The sequence below is a fragment of the Cygnus atratus genome, chromosome 21 (genome assembly GCF_013377495.2).
Source record: "Cygnus atratus isolate AKBS03 ecotype Queensland, Australia chromosome 21, CAtr_DNAZoo_HiC_assembly, whole genome shotgun sequence".
In the NCBI taxonomy this organism is placed as follows: Eukaryota; Metazoa; Chordata; class Aves; order Anseriformes; family Anatidae; genus Cygnus; species Cygnus atratus.
Window position 1 is genome coordinate 7933520 of NC_066382.1, and position 18859 is coordinate 7952378.

The 18859-nt window shown below is 47.1% G+C and overlaps 2 protein-coding genes across 2 annotated transcripts; one reads left to right on the top strand and one right to left on the bottom strand.

Annotated features, from left to right (window-relative positions):
* Positions 1-2106: 2106 nt before the first annotated feature.
* On the bottom strand, positions 2107-14537 carry ZMYND12 (zinc finger MYND-type containing 12). Its single transcript, XM_035567826.2, has 8 exons — positions 14188-14537; positions 13951-14092; positions 8605-8776; positions 7393-7562; positions 5870-5992; positions 4620-4740; positions 3483-3628; positions 2107-2320 (listed from the first exon to the last, which is right to left on the bottom strand). The coding sequence occupies exons 1-8, from the start codon at positions 14211-14213 to the stop codon at positions 2201-2203; spliced, it is 1020 nt and encodes a 339-aa protein (XP_035423719.1). The 5' UTR covers positions 14214-14537; the 3' UTR covers positions 2107-2200.
* Positions 14538-14732: 195 nt separating this feature from the next.
* On the top strand, positions 14733-18105 carry PPCS (phosphopantothenoylcysteine synthetase). Its single transcript, XM_035567851.2, has 3 exons — positions 14733-15225; positions 15389-15492; positions 16675-18105. The coding sequence occupies exons 1-3, from the start codon at positions 14733-14735 to the stop codon at positions 16996-16998; spliced, it is 921 nt and encodes a 306-aa protein (XP_035423744.1). The 3' UTR covers positions 16999-18105.
* Positions 18106-18859: the final 754 nt, after the last annotated feature.

Consider the following 18859-nt stretch of genomic DNA (forward strand, 5'->3'; position numbering starts at 1 on the left):
GCTGTGCTGGGAGCCTGTGGGGCTGGGATCTGCGTCAGGACAGCGTGGTCCTGTGGCCCCACTGCGAGTACCTAAGGCAGGGAGGGATGGTGCTGGTTCCTGGGGGAATTTTTCCCTTTAACAAGGTGCCAAGCGCTACAAGTCCAAACACTTCCAGGCAAAGAAATGCTGATGTTGATCACTTCAGTTTTCTGCTATTTATTGAAATGTCTCTTTGCCCTGAAGTGTATACAGAGGAAAAGGCTGTTCCTGAGGGTCAGAGGAAATAGCTCCTGTAAAAAATCTTCCAAATCTCCCAAAAATGCTTCTCGTGCAAATTCCAGCAAGACACACAGTGGAACACTGGGTTGAGGATAAGGTCATCTGCCCAGGGCTCCTCTCATTACCATTGCTAGGGTTTCCATTTCCAGCCCTTGCTCATCAGTGTGTAGGCCCCGCTCCTGGAGATGCCCGGCCCTCAAACCTATAAAAAATTAATTTTCACACTGCTTTAAATAGCCAGGAACAGTGATACTGTGCTGTGTGGCACTGCCATGGAGGGGACACCAGCCTGACATGTCACGCAGAGACAGCCTGGCTGTGGCATGCCCTGGGGGGATTACTGCCTCCAAATCCCCAGCCACACTGATCCAAATCCTCCGTGTCCTGAGGCACGGTGCCAGCAGGTGCTGAGCATCCTGGCTGCTGGCACCTCCCCCTTGAGTCCCCTGTGTGCTCGGCCCAGCTTTAGTGAGAGCTGCCCTGGTCGGCTGGAGCAGAAATATGAGGGTGGATGTGTCCACCAGCATCTCCTGTAGCAGTATTTGGAGGTCTCCCACCTGCCCCCAAGTCTGTCTGCTATGGGTCGCCTTGCGTGCACCGCTCGGAGCTATCCCACCCTCTGTAATTAAAATCAGTTGAACTGGAGTGAGTGGCTTTCCCTTTACCAGCAACATCAATCCTTTCTAATTGTTCAGGTCTCAGCTCGACGAAGCATTTAAAGGCGTACTTGACTCCATCCCAATTCAGCAAGGCAATTAAATGCATTCATAAATCCTCCTGAAGTAAATGAGACTTAATCATGGGCTTAATGCTCAGCTGAATCCAGACCTCGGCAGCAGGGCAAGTTTCTCTTAATCTCTTTCCCAGCTGTGCAAGGCTGTCACATGCTTCAGGGTCTGAACCAAGCTCACTGTGCAGCTGCCTCCAGGTACAGGGCTGGCTCTCTCGGGGTTCCTCTAGCCCTTCTCTAATGCCTCTTGGCCTTCACACACCGAGGGTCACACATACTCTGTGCCCTGCTGTTCTTCTTTCTCTGCTCTGCAAGGAAGCCCATGAGAGCTTGGCAGCCAGTTTGATGGGAGCCTATGGGGAGCAGTGCACAGCAACTCAGGGGACTTTGTCCTCCTGGGGCTGGCACCAGAGATAACGGGATGGCTATGTGCTGGCAAGCTCTCGGACATGAGGAAACCACTTCTTTGGGCTGCAAGCTCTGCTTGGCTAAAAGGCTAGCTGGCTTTTTAATCTTTTGCCTCAAGTCCATTGACCAGCATGCTTACAACCCTTGATGCTGTTCTCATGGGTCCTCCTGGATGCAAGTTCTCCCATGAGTGGAACAAATGAGTCCCTCAGTGTCCAGAGCTATGAGACTCCTCTAAAGTGCTGCAAAAAGTGAAACCATGGTTGGAGACTGAGGGGTATTACAGAAAGGTGAAACACCTGAGCAAGCCCAGCAATGTTCAGGGGAGCAGGTGTCAACCACTCAAGTTAGGAATGTAGTGAAGACCTTCCCTGGGTTCCTCCCATATCTCTCCATGGTATCTCACTCATGAAAGTGAAAAGAAAATTGAGGAAAACAGTAACAAATATATGTCAGCTGGTCTTAGCTTCTGAAGAGACAACACGAGGATGTAAAAGGCTGTTGTGCTTATTTACATAAGCAAGTAGATAACAATTTATGCATCTTGTGATGGTTGTGCTTTTGTTTCCCACCCTCACGCTGTTATTCCATAACAGTCTACAGAGGTTGACCAGCATGTGAAAATAAACTAATACCACAAAGCTGAACTTTCAAACACCTGGAGATGGAAAAGGACACATCTAGAAAGATGACGACAGCAGACAGGACCTATGCCTTGTAATGTATTTTCATTGTTTTCAGCAACGTAGTTAGATAACTAGGATCTGTAGCCAAGGACCTGGCTCTGGTAGAAAGAGCTCCTTATTTTGTGTAGAAAGGCTTGGAGTTAATCAACTTTAACAAATGGCCAATGGCTTCTAGAGATTCTTGTTGGGGCAGTTGTTTCAGCAGGTCAAAGGCTTTTGTCCCCATTTCATAAGCCTGGAATGAAACAAAAAAGACAATGTAATTGTCAAGAATTTGGCTTTTCTCAAGGAGTACTTAAAATACCTGCAGAGGCTCATTGGAATAGCTGCACTGGATCAGATCCAGGCTCCAGTCACTCAGCTGCCTGTTTCAGAGGGTGACCTGTACAAGCTGCTTTAGAGGAGAGAGTAAAGCTGCAAACAGATATCATATTTAGGATCCAGTGGTGCAGACAGAAGAGATTACTAACCCCAGCTCCTCCTGCTGGAGAGCATTACCTCCCATCTGATACAGCAGTTCATCTGAACATTCTCAAAGCTATTTCAGGCAAAAACAGCTGTATTGACTCAGTTTGAACTAAATCCCTCACTTCCCTCAGCAGTTCATCCAGTGACTAGACATTCTCACAATTATAAAGCTTTGCCTTTTTTCTAATTTGAATTTGTTTCTTTGTGTCTTCCAAATCCTATGGCTTTCTTTAGTACAACAAAGAGACCATTAATAATCTGTATTTTCACCCTTCAAATCACAAGCAGAAGAAACTTGAGTTTCTGACTGCTTATCCCAAACAAAAAGGCCCGATTTCTAGATGGTTAGTGTTCAGCGCTTTCTCAAAATCCATTATTCTGAATGCAGAGAACTGGACGCTGAAGTTAGCAGTTGCACCTGAAATTTTTAGCCATAATCTCTCAAATAAAGCAGCGCAAATTCAAAACTGAATTACAAGGTCCGATAGTGTGAACCTACATAAACATCATGGTAGATGCAGGGAATCTTGCTCAGGTAGAGACACGTGCAAAACCTATGCTCTTCTTGCTGCTTAACATCCAAACTGATTTCTAAATGTGGCTTGTGACAGGCAGGTACACTGCCAGGACATCCCAGATAAAGGACAAACCTAGAAAACATGAGTAACTACAGGACCCATTGTGGATGGTGTGGCAGAGATCAAAACAGATCCAGTGGGCTTCTTTAACCTTGACAGGGTGCAAATCATGGGCTGGCTTCATGCAGAGCTGCCAAGGCAGAATTGCCTTAGGTTATCCAGTGCTCCAAGGCAGCTGTGCACTCAGGACAGGTGCCAGGACTGGCTTGTGTTCCTCCTTTTGTGGGATGGGGCCAACACTGAAGCAGAGCTAGGGAACCCTCCTGCACCCTTTCACCTGGTGAAACTTACCTTTGATAAATCCATAATCAGATAATAAAGCATTGCAAGAGCATGTAAAACTCTTGCAGTTTCACCAGGTTGTTGCTTCGGTGCCTGTTCTCTGATATCTAGTACTGCATTCAGTACTTGAATTGCTTCTGCTTGCTGGGCTTCAGCTGCATCAAGAATGAAATAAACTTGTTGGATGTATGTATACAAGATAATATATTCAAAACTAACCAATTATCTCTTCTAGACATCAAAGCATTTCTACTACAAGCATCAATGTGGTATCCCAGCTCCATGCAAATTCCATACCCATTAACAGATATCTTTTCATCCAGTCAGTAATTGTGTTGATTAGCCTTTAGTAAGGATGTGAAGTCATAACAGCTGCATGAAAAGAGCAACTTTCATACTCCTGTCATAACCAAAGATGGAATCATGTAGCCCTGCCTTGTGTGGTTTCTACTGCAGCAACTACTGCTTGAGAGAATGCCAGGTATGGAGATTTGCAGAAACATTTTTCTTCTCTGACAATATTCTTATGAGCATAGACGGTTAAAAGAAGACGAGGAACAGAGCCTAGTCTTTTCCCAGTCACTTCACTTCAGTGGAGTGTAGAGTAGTACCATGCAACCTAGCATATTTCTTAATGCTTCATGCAACTTCCCCTGCGTCCTAGTGGGAGATTCCCCAGCTAGTCTTCTGAGAGTATTCTCCAGATTAATATATCCAATTATCAGCATATGCTATTCCACTGTGTCCCACTGCCTCAGATGGAAAGCTACCTAAGTGAGATGAAATATCACTTTCACATAATTAAATGGACAGAAAGGAGCTGCCAAGAAACAAGAATGCTCAAGTGGAATCAAATCCTGAAAGACAAAATCTTGTATCGTTGAAGTCACTGCCAAGGGTGCTGTGAAAAGGAGCAGGTAAACCAAAAGGGGAACACTGTGTTTTCACTTGAACACACTCATTTCTAAAGTGGTCTCATTTGTTTCATCCAGCACTATCCACTAAGCATAAATACCCATGATTCTGATTAAATTTGGTCTAAAGAAATGCAGTGCAAAACCCAACACAGTAAATTCAAACACTAAGATGTATGGATTTTCTTAAAATCCTGTCGCGCAAACACTTTTGCGCAGTATCGGTGCTTACTCATATTGTCTTCGCTGACTTCCTTGTCCTCAGTGAATGGAGACTTTTCTGCTCTTGACTTGTGAATTTGCTCTTGTGTTTGAACTGACTTCATAAGAAAGGCATGCCAGATGTCGGTAACCTACCAGGAAGTAAATGAATTATTTCACTTGTATGAACACATGGTATTTAGTAACTAGTTGTTCTATAAACAATGTGTCCTGCGATGCACGCCCCTGCCACAATAACCCAAGTGCTTGCTGGTTAGTGGGCCGGCTGCTGCCGAGCTGGCTCTTTCACACAGAGATCTGATGGGTCTTCTCCCAGTGGGAGCACAAGCTGGAATTTCATTGCTCTATCTATTAATTTTCATCAGACTCGAATAAATCTAACTAAACTGTTAACCAAAAGCAAATTTGGTGGATGTTTGTGAGGGGAGTGGAGGCAGATTGCATTATCTGACAAAGCCTCATTTACCACAGAAAATCAGGCTAAACAAATTAAAGATTTTTTTTTCTTTTCAGTCATTATGGTGGTTAGACAATTGTTCACAGAATCATAGAATCACAGAATCACGGAATGGTTTGGGTTGGAAGGGACCTTAAAAAACATCTAGTTCCACCCCCTGCCATGGACAGGGACACCTCCCACCAGATCAGGTTGCTCAAAGCCCCATCCAACCTGGCCTTGAACACCTCCAAGCATGGGGCATTCAAAGCTTCTCTGGGCAGCCTGTGCCAGTGCCTCACCACCCTCATAGTGAAGAATTTCTTCTTGTTCCTTCCTTTGCTTTGCATGCTGAAAAGCTTTTATCACTGGGACTTTTCACTGGTACTCTGCTTAAATCTTACATTGCTTGTTCACATTCCATTGCTGCTCTGCCGCCCTTCCCTCGCTATGGAAACTCTGGCCACCATCTCAAAGACATCTGGGTATGTCTTTAACCTTTTGTGGGGAGCTTTTGATAGTAAAGCTATTTTTAACAAGGTTCGGCTGCCAAAACTGAAGACTGCAACTTATATATGTGTGTGTATATATATATATATATATATATGTATACACATATATTTACCACATGTAGAATTTATCTATTCTGGTTTAACTCAGGGAAATATACAGATATGAAAACAGTTTCTGAGATTCATGCTAAAACGCTGATATTGTGACCATCATATTAAAGGCAGTCAGAAACAGGAAAACATTGGAAAGTGCACAGAAGACAAAAAAACTAATTGAGAAACAGATACAGTATGAGTATTGGTTTTACTAACCTCAGCATACAGTGAGTCTGCTATGTCCATTTTGTTTTGGCGAAAGAAAACGTTAGCCATGTGGAAACACCCTCCAGAGGCCTCAATAGATTTTAGCCCAAATGTAGAACTAGCAAGGTAAATCTGAAAACAATATTTAAAAAATAATTATGCAGAAATTTAGCATTCATATCTACCCTGGGAAATTTTTCACTACAGATTAGTAATACTGCAAGCATTCTGTCTTTCTGTGTAACTACAGCGTTAGTTACACCTAATTATAACTATAAACTATGTTACTACAAAACCTGTATTTTGTGTTTTATACAAAGGAATGCAACACCCCCAAATCCCTGCTAGATGGGGCAGATGATTCCTTATCACGGTGTGTTACCCTGCTGAAGCGTGGAACAGGTTTCCCACACCTCTTACTGCGCAACTCATGTCTCTCCTCTTCAAACGAACAACTTGCTGCTGCTTTTCAGCTCTCCAGTCATGCCCTGGGAGGCTGTTTCTTCCCCAAAGACCCAGCCAAAGTGAGGGGAGGGAAGTGGGAAGGCAGTGGTACATTGCAGTAGTACATTCCAGCTATTCTGAGCTGGCGTGTGACTCTCAGCAGATCTCAGACACGCAGCCAGAATTCTAGCAGGTCTTGGGCTGCTCTAATGTAGGCCAGCGACTCACTAATAGTAAAAAAACCTATTACTTTACTCCGTTTGGGCACCAGATCCAGGGAACCTAAAAATACAGTGGCATAGCAGGGAATCTCTCCCAGTAGGTTTACAAACTAAACAAAGACAGGGTTGTATTTGTTACGATGGAAAATGTCTAATTCTCCTCCACCTTATGTCATCGTTTACACCCACACAAAGCTGTTGTAAAAAGCTACTATCAAATTCAACAGTAGTGGGTATACATCACTCTGCACTGGATAAATTTAGGCTATATGGGACATAAATAGGAAGTCATGGAGACCATCTGCCTTTGGGGGATTAAATAACAGGCAAAGCATCCCAAAGAACACTGCTGGCAATAACGACTTCAAATTTTACAAACTGCTCTCATGGCTAAAAAGATTGAATTGGGGAAAATGTTATTGAACCAGACATTTAAATAGTTAAGTAAAGCATTCATTAAATAATGGATGGTGCAGAATTGCCATCTAACAGAAAAGTATTAAGGAAAATGACAGCCAAAATATAAAGTAACCTATCTGTTGAATAAAAGGCAACTATACCAATTTGTGGTAGGAATGCCTGTTCATCTCAGGACCATAACAAAACCAATAGATAAATTTATAAGCAGACCTAGTAAAGCCAAGTTATATATCACTCAAGAGAATAATGGTAAGTGGTAAAACACAACTTTATCTAACACATGGATACACAGGTGTCTTAGACTACACAGGTCAAGTGTTGTTAACGTGTACTCTTCTGGTACTTAAGATCAGTCCCAAAAAACTGTCTGCTGAGGTTTTCCATAGGATCTGGAAAAGCTAGAGAAGGAAAGAAAATTTAAGTGTTGCTGTATTTTAATTGGCTTACATCATTTGCCAGGTGATGTAAAGCCTGTTCAAAGTTTCCTTCAGCAGCACAGAGGAGCCCCAGACTGCGATGTAATCTATGCTGAACTGCAGTGCTGCAGTCTGGAGTTCTGAGGACAATCCACTGAGCTTGGGAGAGATACTTAGATGCCTGCAGATGATGGCCAACACCTGAAATGACAAAAAAAAAAAAAGGCAGGATAAAGATAATTTCATATTTAGAAATGCAGAGGATACTGCCAGCTATCCCTTTGCTGTAGCTTGACATGAAGACCTAGTTTGGGCATTCCCCTCTCCTCTTCGGAGTGCTCCTCAGTCAAGCAGGTGTTCAGAAGCTAACTTGCAGGCAGGCGAGAGCTAGGAGAGAAACCAGAAACTGTGTATTGCATTCAGTACCTCTGAAAGACGTGTACAAAACACGCTAGCTCCAGGCAGCAACTAACAACTAGTGTATTATCACACTAGAATTACTGATGTGATTTTTTCCCTTATCTCGCCACCCCATTTTACAACAATACTTGAGATCGCTCAGTTTTGCCAGTAGAGCATTGTGGATACTCCTATAATAGCAATGGTTTACAGTAATTGTAGAATCATTCAGGTTGGAAAAGACCTCTAAGATCATCTAGTCCAACCTTTAATTTTAAAAGTTTAAATTTAATTTCTCAGTCTTTTATGTTTGCAGCTGAGGAGACCAGTTCTCTGCATAGAAGGTCCTAACTTGACATTTTTTATAAAGCACGCAGTCAATGAGAAAAAGCTCTGCTTCAGGTGAAGCTCACGTCTGTGAATGAACTGAGGTGTTCCTCTGATGCAATGGCCTCAGAAATGTGCTGGTTCCCAGAGAAAACAGCCCAACCAACCACGCTTGGGAATTTAATGCTTTTGGGAGTTCTATGAAGCCACAGAGGTAAACAATAGAATTTTATACTGCTTCTCATGTGGGAATCGGTAGAGACGGAGAAAACATTTCATTTGCTTTCATTGATCTCTCACCACAGACGAGTGATTCTTTTCCCCAGACTCACGCAGAAAATGAGGAGTAACTTCTCAAATCTCTCTGGAATGCCCTTGAGGCAGGGCAGAGTAGAGACATGGCACAATGCTGAAATGCAGAGCTGGTCCTTCCCTGATAAATGGTAAAAGGAAACTGGAAACCTGATCCAAGGGAGATCTTGCCCTTGCCAAAGTTACTATTTAGACCAGTGCTTACCAATGCAGGCCTCAGCCAAGAGGAGATAAGCAGGCACCAATTGCACAGAACTTGAGCCATACACTTCAGTGCTGAAACGCAACGCATGCAAAGCTGCAGACATTGCTTTTTCGTGCTTTCCATCCCAAAGAAACTTCTGGGCTGTGCTGTATGTAAGATCAATGATGTATTTCTGCAGGGAAAAATAATAGTGGGACAGAGTGAGCATGGGATAAGGAGAAAGAATACACACAGTCTCTTTTTACATCCAAGTTTGCCAACTGTTAACAGCGATTGTAATTTTTTCAATCTGTAATTAATAGATGGAAATTAAAGCTGTCATATTAGAGCCTGGATTCCATCACTACTTCTGGTAAGAACAGCTTTGGGCACCCTCTTAGGTCAGGTGGTGTCTTATGAGACAAGGAATCCGTGAGGCCTATGAAGAAAGACTAACAAGGTTATAGCAATAAAAGCTGTGAAGCACAGAAAATGATCATCACAAGACCACAGAAAAGATTAGACAAATGGTCTATGGCAGGATTTTGCTGATGGTAATAACGGTGGCTCATAGCAGGCAGCAGAGCGTATGGTTTACCACGCTGGTGCCAGCACAGCACAGCTCCAGCTGCAGGAGACGCTGTCTGGAAGCAAGGAGAGAGCTCGCTGCATGGTGCTGCAGCACGCTGCCCCGCAGCTCTGAGTGAGGTCGGGGCGGGACGGCTGCGTACCTGCATGCATCCTGGAGGTCGACAGCTTCCCCTCACCCTCTCCTGGCCAGTTCTGGGCTCTGAAGGCCTGTTAGTTTGGGTGCAGAGTCTGGAAAGCTGGCCAAAGTCAGAAAACCCCAGTGCATTGAATTATACTCCTGTGTCTCCATCGCCCAAGCTTGGCTTGGTGGTCAAGCAGCTTTGCAGGATTTCTGTTTGCTGTCAGAAACCATAATGTTTCTCATAGGTATAGTTGCTTCCTAGCAGTCCACACTGCATTTGGTCTTTTTACCCTTTGCAGCACCTGATTTGTTCATCAGCTCCCAAAATGTATCGCCATTTGAATGCCTGTTCGTTGCCAAGTGCTCTCCAGCAACTGCAGAAGCTGTGCCCTTACAACACGCTAAGGGTTGCCAACGAAAAAGAGCCAGGATACTTACTTATCTATTTCTCTTAGCTTTCATCGTAATTGTTGCCAACTCCTGGCACTTGTGTGTTGGCTTTTCACACAAGTGGTGCAGAGGGAAGGCTGCCTGCAAAGAAACCTCATTGCTGGTGTGCCTAGCAGGGCTGCCATGGTAAGGCAGCAAGGCATTCTTCTCTTGCTAGCAGGCACGGGCAGGCCTGTGCAGCGAGCACCCGCAGAAAATTACGTTTTACCTCTTTGCAGGCTCTGCTTTGTTGCCTGGTTTTCCAGCTGCAGCTGAGCAGAGGGCAGAAAAAGCAAATTCCAGTGCTTTTAGAGGGCAGGTTATGGCTTTGGCATTTTACTGAACTTTAAGTGCTCAGAGAGAGTCGTGCCATGGGTGAAAGAATGGCTCAGGGACAGGGAACCACAAGGACAGTGTGAGAGTGTGTCCTGGAGATCACAGCTGAGATAAAGGGACTGTGCTTTCCAGATAAATGAGAGCCTTGAAGAACCCTGCTGCAACAAGGAGATCCAAGAGCACGGAAACACAACCATCACCCCCTCTCTAGCCCCTGAGCTATCAGCATATATAGAGTGAAAAAGACGTAGAGTCATGGAATGGTTTGGGTTGGAAGGGACCTCAAAGATCATCTAATTCCACCCCCTGCCTTGGGCAGGGCCACCTCCCACCAGACCAGGTTGCTCCAAGCCCCATCCAGCCTGGTCTTGGGCACTGCCAGGGATGGGGCAGCCACAGCTCCTCTGGGCAGTCTAGGCCAGTGCCTCACCACCCTCTGAGTGAAGAATTTCCTCCTTACCTCTAATCTACATCTACCCTCTTTTAGTTTAAAGCCTTAACTCCTTGTCCCATCACTACAACCCCCTGACAGTACCCCCCCAGCTTTGCCATAGACCCCCTTTACGCACTGGAAGGCCACTGTAAGGTCTCGGCCTGGGGAAGAGGAGGCTCTGGGGAGACCCTACAGCAGCCTTCCGATACCTAACGGGGGCCTGCAAGAAAGCTGGGGAGGGACTCTTTGTCAGGGAGTGCATATGCACAAAACACAAACTGAGTTGGGGGATCAGGTGCCGAGGTGAAAGTCAGCACATGGTGAGAGCGAGAAGCAATGAAAAGCTGCTGTTTATCAGACTGCCTTTTCTGTCCTTGCCACTCGTTCTCTGTTACAACCAACGCTGGCTTTGATGATCAGATTGTCATCTGGGGAGGTGCTGGAGATCTGCATCATTCTTTTTTTACTCCTTGTCAATAGGATCATCACCGATTCCCATCAGGTAAGCTACCTTAAAACATTGGCAGTGAGGACAAGCTAATGGTTAGACTCTTGCACAGTTCCCAGGAGGAGAAAGGGCAGGAGACAGGAGAAGCCCTGCAGTGCTGAATATCTAAGGCAGCACAGTTGCAAGCCTAGAGGGCATCGTTAGCTTTGGCCCTGCACTGTCTTGCTCATAGCCCCACTCCTTCCCGGAGACCTGCATGCTCTGGGCTCTTTTCATGTGTGTTGCAATTACAGAGATTTCTCTGAAGATGCCCCCACACAGTTTTTCCCCCAGTTAGGGTTTGAGGAGGCTGAGGACCCCAGGCGGGAGCAGGGGGCTAGGCGCACACCTGGGGTTCTGTGCCACATTCATTTCCTCACTCAAAGGCACCCATAAAGATGGCATGCTTGAAGAAAACACAATTTAAAGAGGAAGTCAGGCTTCCAGTCACTTTGAACGTGGGTCCTTGGAGTTAAAACCCACAATCAGCAGGGCTAGCATGGTTGCTGGAGGACTGCTGTAGCTGGCTGCGGTGCGAATCTTTTCCCATACCCAGAGGCTGGGGTAAACTGACAGCACAAAAGCAGGTGAGGCTATTTTACAAACAGAAACTTGGAGTTTTGTCAGTTTGGAGGTACTGTCTGTAGGCACCCCCACGGCTATGTTGACAAAAGCAGATTTCTATCAACAAAGTTTTGGAGTACATATGAGGTATGAAACTCATAACCTCCTGGCTCTCAGCTTAATGCACCACCTTCCCTTAGGCCAAAGGGCATTTTGATGTGCACAGGCTTTCCTGTGTCCTGACAGAGGCTCGAGCTGTGTTTTTTTCAAATAAACACAGTGCAGGAGTTTGTGAAGTACAAGAGAAATGTTCAAAAAATAATAAACCTATGTGCTGGCTTTCAGCAGAATAGTTTCTCTCTGATTGTGAGGACACTACGTAGCTCTTCCCTTAGCTCCAAAGGCCTTCTTTAGAGCATTTTTTATTAGCTCTATGAATAGGAAAATAACGAAGTCAGCAAGATGGGGCATTAAATACTCTCACTGTCTCCATACTGCTTTTCTGATGCTTGTCAGTCAACCTAGGCCAACCCTTGTTTAGCAGTTTCCCTATACCTTGCTGTACATAAAAGCAGACCTCATTTGTAGGCTAGGAGCTGCAGTCTCGATGTGTGAGAAAGCAAGTAACAAACAAGATGTTTCTGTTTCTTCACTCCTTTCGTAGGAGAGAAGGAAGACAAGGCGTACCTTCATATAACATTCCGAGAATGTGTTTTATTTAAATAGTTTGGAGACAAAGGTCAAAGAACAAATGCGATTATAGTTGTTAAAAATCCTATAAATATCTTCACTTAGAAAAACAATCTGAGTCTGCTGTCTGTAGCTTTTCCTACAAAGCCAATCCAAGCCTTGGCTTAAGCAGCACTTCTGGAGTCACTGCATGCTAACCTAGGTGTGCACTCCAATCAAGAGGAGGGATTCTCCCTTTGCATACTTCTCTACCAGCCCTGTGTTCCGGGTGCTTTCACTGGAACCTAATAAAAACAAATGACTAGCTTCCAGCTGAAGTATTTCCCTGATTTGGTGGTCATGTGAACTGTTGTAATGTACACAGCATAACTTTAGCTGCTATAAAATCAATGATGCAATGGCCGATGCTTTCAATGTCAATGTTCAATACGTAGGTAAAGTTTTCTGGAAAAGCTTCAAAAAGTAGGATTGCCTGGTTTGCCCCACCCCCATGCTTTTGCATTTTTCTTGAGGCTGACCCTGTATTACAGAAATACTCAGAGAAATTGAAAGACAATTGTGCAACTTAAGGGCTTGTTTGGGTCAGGAGTGAAGCCTGTTTTTCTGATACTAAGGGTGTCTTTCCCAGACAGTGCGATTATAATCCATCCTACATGTTTAAATCCATAACCTTTTTTACATTGTCACTACCACCCTCTTGGCTTCTAGGACGTACTGTTACAACACACTTTCTTCGGTCAACAATCTTATTTGTGATTTTCCATCAGATGGCATTTTCAAAAACAGACTGGGTTGTCAGTGCCTAATTCCTACAAATCCTAAAGGAATCTGTTGCCTGAAGCTTTCACAAGCTTTTACCACGCAGGACTTTTGTCCACCCAGGTTGCAGCCCTTTCAAACCTTTTTTCTTCTGTATGCTCCCAAGAGAGGCATTGACTGCAGCAATGAGCCACTCGCACCAAAGTACTAGCATCTGGCCCAGAAACAATCTTAAAAGCAATACAGGGTGTAAAATCCGGAAGATTAACGATGTTAATCTTCTCAGTGGCAACATTTGGTTGTTACCATTTTACTTTCAGTTGTTCTGTTGTCCTACTGTTCTGTGATTTGGAGTTAAGTAATGACAGAAGGATAATTTATTTTTTATGGGAAAGATCATTCTAAATGGCAGACGTATTTGGGTGGGTTATTTTATTCTACCAACATTGTGGAAAGGCAGATGCTGCACCCCATAAACAAAAAAGAGTTCAAAACCTCTCCAGCTGGAACGGAGCTGCACTTCTGCAACTTCTAAGAGGCCAACAAAGCAGAGATGAAAGACCATAGTTAGTGGGAAGGAGCATTTAAAGTTGGCCGGGTAAACAAAGGGAGAGGACTTTATTTCTTTACACCCTGCTCGGAGACAGGGGAATCCCTCTCATCACTGAAGCACCAGTACACCCTGTAAGCACCAAAACTGGATCCCAGGCTCACTGGGGAGATGTACGAACTACGGATTGCCCTTGCAAGGCAGGAGGCTTGTAGAATTGGAAAGAGGAGACTCCCACTCCTTTTATTAGGAAGTTTTAGTTGCAAACTCCACTCTTTTAGTTTTTTAAGATACTGATGAACCAACTGCACGCCCTCCCAGCACAACACACATCAGCATGTAGGCAGAAGAGATGTAATTAAACTTTGCCGGCAGCACTTTGAGGTGGTGTTCCTTCTTGTACATACCTGCCTCTTCACCAGCTGCTCCGCTCCGTGTTTTCTTTCTTCTTCAGGAATGAGCAAAGGGAGGGATGTGCGGACCGGCATCGGCAGCTGGCACACCTTCTCATGGATGCTAACCCAGCCGGCTTTCTGGTGATCGACATCGCTGGCCGAACAAGGGGAGAATGATATTTTTGTTTATTTGGAATCGATGTGAAGGAAGACTGTTTCTGCAGGGCTCCCGCCGCAGGAGTTACTCACAGCAGCCACCGGCCCGTACCGTCCATTACTCAGCCCGGCCACAGAGCACTTAACGTGGGCTCGGCACAGAAGACAGCGGCGGCCCGCCAAGGCTCGCTGCGCCTTTCCCGCACCGCTCGCAGCCCCCCGGGACCGCCGGCTTTTGCCGCTTTCGGCACGACGCCGCAGCAGCAGCAGCAGCCGCCAGCCGCGCCTCCCCGCCGCCGAGCCCGGCCCGGGAGCTGACGAAGCCGCGGGGCTTCGCTGCGGGTGCAGCCGGCGGCGGAGGAGCGGCGGGGCGGGGGCGGTGCCCCCGGGCCCGTTACCGGGACCCGACAGTGCTCGGTGCGGCGGCGGCGGGCGCAGCGCGCAGCGCCGGGGCCGCTCCAGCGTTGCCAGGGCGACGGAGCGGGGCTTCGGGGGAAGGGGGGGGGGGGAGGCTCCGCGTGGGGGCGCGGCTTCGCGTGACGGGGGCGTGGCTTGTGCGCGAGGAGGCGTGGCTTCGCGTAAGGGGCGCGGCTTGCGGAGGAGGCGTGGCTTCCGCGGTGGGGGCGCGGCCTGCGGCGATGGCGGCGGCGGCGGCGGCGGAGGAGGCGGCGGCGGCGGCGGCGGAGGAGCGCGTGCGGGCCTGGGCGGCGGCGCAGGCGGCGCGCGGGCGGCGCGTGGCGCTGGTGACGTCGGGCGGCACGCAGGTGCCGCTGGAGGCGCGCGCCGTGCGCTTCCTGGAGAACTTCAGCAGCGGGCGGCGCGGCGCCGCCTCGGCCGAGCGGTTGGTGGGCGCCGGGTACGGCGTCTGCTTCCTGCACCGCGCCCGCTCCGCCTTCCCCTGGGCTCGCGCCCTGCCGCCGCCCGGGCCCGCCCTGCTCGACGCGCTCCGCCTCACCCCCGGGCCGCCTCCCGGCGTGGCCGCCGAGCCGTCCGCCCTGCCCGGCCTGCTGCCCGCCCTCCGCGAGTACCGGCGCGCCGCCGAGAGCGGGGCGCTGCTGCCCATCGAGTTCACCGGGCTGGCCGAGTACCTGGCGCTGCTGCGAGCCGCCGCCCGCGCCCTGGCGCCCTTCGGTACCGGAGGCGGGGGGGAGCGGTGTGAGGGGGCCGGCACCGGGGGGGGGTCCCCGGGGAGGGGGGCCCGGTCGGTCCCCGGGGGTCGCAGTCAGTGCGAGAGGGCCTGGCAGCTCGGTGCAGGCGAGCAGCGGTGAGCGCCGGCGGTTGTTGTCTCTCGCAGGCTCCAGCGTCATGTTTTACCTGGCAGCAGCCGTGTCCGACTTCTACATCCCCGCCTCGGAGATGCCCGAGCACAAGATCCAGTCCTCGGAGGGGCCCCTGCAGGTGAGGCACCCCTGGGCCTGGCCGCCCCCATCTGCAGCCTCGGAGTCCCCTCCGAGCGCCCTGGTGGTGCCCTGGCGGTGCTGGTATCCTGACAGGGTGGGGATGGCTGGGGGGACGACTGAATAAGACCTGGGAGAGGTCACAAAGCAGAAGCGCGTTGGCCAAAAACGTGCGTTTTCCCTGGGAATGCGAGGGTGCGTTTCCATGGGAGCAGGAGCCCCTGAAGATAGTGGAGTTGCACTGTTTTGTTCCATCCCTTGCACCAGGCTGTTTTTTTTATTTGTTTGTCTTAGGGTGAATTGTTGCCTAGATCAAGTTCCTCTGTTGTTTCCCCAGCTGCCTCTTTGAGCTTTGCTGCAAAAGCAGCAGTGGGGTTGTGTGGTGGGCAAAGATAAGAGGGCACGGCAGGATCAGTCCTGTCCTAGAGTGATCTGTGTTTACGTTTAGTACCCTTCCTGCGGTTAAGGGGTGTAGCGTGCGCCTCTGGTGCCCAGGCCCCTCTTACCTATGGGAACAGGTGGATCTGGAGTTTTGTATATAACAAATACCAAATTTGTTCTGCTGGTTTAGTTTAATTGGCTTTTAATGAGTTGCTGGTCTTATTTTTTTTTAATCCTTAATGTAGGAAAAAATAAGATCCTACCTGAATCCAGTGACAAATCCAGAGGCTGAGAAGTTGAATAAAAAGACTACTATGCCCCCCCTCCCTTCCCTTCCCCCACCATATTTTGGCACATATATGCCTCATGTGCCTTAAAAGAGTTCATAGAAGAGTTAAGCCGTGGTAAGGTGGATTTTGGAGAGCCAAAGACACAATGTCTTGCAGTTTTAAGTCTGTACTAATCTTCCTCTGCTTACACTTGAGCTCTTCAGCACTTAAATACGAGAAGCATGTTGATGCAGTGGGCTTCATTGTTGCAGTTACAGTTTCATTGCTTAAGAACACCCTGATTGTTGTGAATAGCAGACAGGTATTTGAATCTAGTTTTTCAGTGCGTGCTAGTGAAGTTTTACCTTGTTTTGGTGATACCTGACAAAATACGGTCTTGAAAAATCTCCCAATGTAAAAGCCACGTGAAGGCAGAATTTCCTTAGTCCTTGTGTTTCTGTCCTTATCTCTCATTAAAACACATTGTTATGTTTTAACTGAAACTTTTTTTCTGTTGTGTTTTTCTAACGTAGATCACAATGAAGATGGTGCCAAAAATGCTGTCTCCTCTTGTCAAAGAATGGGCTCCGGAGGCTTTTGTTATTTCCTTTAAATTGGAGACAGATCCCTTGATTTTAATTGATAAATCACTGAAGGCTCTGGAGAAATATCGTCACCAGGTGGTGGTAGCAAATATCCTGGAGTCACGGAGAACCTCTGTTATTATTGTAACCAAAGATTCACAGACTCCGTTGTCTCTTTCTGATGAAGAAATAGCGCAAGGCATGGAAATAGAGGAAAAGATAGTGAGCTATCTTCAGGGCCAACATACCTCGTTTATAGAGAAGAAAATCTGAGGTTCGGCTCTGAATGAATTAAATGAAAGTGTACTAGAGAGGGAGTGGAACTGGAGCAGTTCTCTATTCCAGGTAAATAGAATCACGCTATGGAAAAGGCTGCCGTCCAAAACTGTCTACTTTTCTACAGCTTGGTGATGGTTATTGTTGATTGCTTTGAAAAAGTAAAATACACAGAAGTGAAAACATTCCAAAGGATGATAAATTAAATTGTTTTAGTTTGTAGAAAAGGAACGGGCATATTGCTGTATTTCTGCCCCACGGGCTGGGAGAACCGGGAGGTGGAGAAATGGTGTCCATATGTCTATAAATGATTTTTCTGAATCTGCCTCTTCAAAGTTTCTTTTTGAAATGCTGGACGGAAGGAATGGAGTTCTGCAGGAAATAAGATGTTCTGTTACACACGTGGAGTGGAACCGTAGTGCTGGCAATCGGCTGGTATTGAAAGTGGATGGTGAAACTGGTGTGGCAAAAAGGAAGGAGGCCATCGTGGTAACAACGGGCAATGCTGGAGAGCATCTGTTGCTCTGAGATGGATCCTGTGGACCCACACTTCAAGAACTCTGCCTACAAACACTTTTCAGAGCAGAAATGGTAGCAGTTGCTGCAGTTGTGGTTATTTTCTTTGAGCTGAGTCCTCTTGAGTATCTGTTGGGAATTGGCACCTGTTGTAGGAAGTGCTGTTGTTCAAGCTGAGCTGAGAGGAACTGGAGAGTGGCTCTTAAGAGCAAAAGAGCAGCCAAATAGGTACTGTAATGGTGTCCTTAAAGCAGCTTTGCTCAGTGGTGTTCTTTCCAGCGTGGGTGTTACCAGATTGCTGGGGGGCATAAAGCGAAAGGGATGTGTGGCACAGAGCATAAGTGGCGGTGTCAGGTTTGGGAACAGGTGGTTAGAGTGATCAGCCTTGGGAGGAAAGTACTTGTTAGCTGTTGGGATGGAGTTAAAGTGGGAGCCAGTTAGAGCTGTGGGATTCCTGATTTTCCCTAAATCCTGCTTCCATATGATTGCTTATTGTAAGCGTGAGGAATGTATGTTTAGAAGCTGGTTAAATGTGCCATTAATTACAGAGTTAAAGGAAAAAAAAAGAATAAATTTAATTGCATATCTACTGTTGTCCAACGTGTGCCTTTTTGCATGCTTTCCTTGAAATAAATTTACTGTAATTCTGTAAACAAAGAAAATAATGCACAGTAGTGCAATTCTCACACTGAGTCCTTTCCAAAGGTGAGGATCGTCTCATCTTTAAGGTCCCTTCCAACCCGAGCCATTCTATGATCTTAAAGCCACTGAGCATACAAGAAGGCAACAGGAAAAAGTGCTGTTACAACAGCACCGATCACCTGAAAATAGGTTTGCTCAATGAGGAAAAGAAACCCAGCAGAACAGGAGGCTGAAAAGAGCACGAGAATGGGCTGAGCAGAGCAGGAGGGGTGTCTGAAAGACTTACAGCGTGCAGGCAGGTTATATTTAGTGGTGGAAGAAATAGCCCAGGTTCCTCAGAGCTGAGAGAGCTAGCAGCTTAGGAGAAGGAACCAATACCTTCTGTATGGCCGGGACTGATGCCTGCAGAGGTCTGTAGTGGTTGTTAAAAGTGGTTGTTCTGAAGGGAGAATCTGCCAGCACAAGTGATGTGCCCGTGGCTGGTGCTGAATATTCCTTTTAACCCTGGAGATCTGGCTGACCTGCACTATCCTAGGGAGTTCAAGGTCGCCTCATGTCTGTAGGGTAACAGCAGAGGGTGTTTTAAGAAGCCGAAATGGAGACTGTGATCAGATGTGGAAAGTACCTGTCTAAGTGCAAGAAGGGAAAGTGTTTAGGAAAAGATGGAACGTGCTGCACATGTAACGTATGTGCTGGTGCA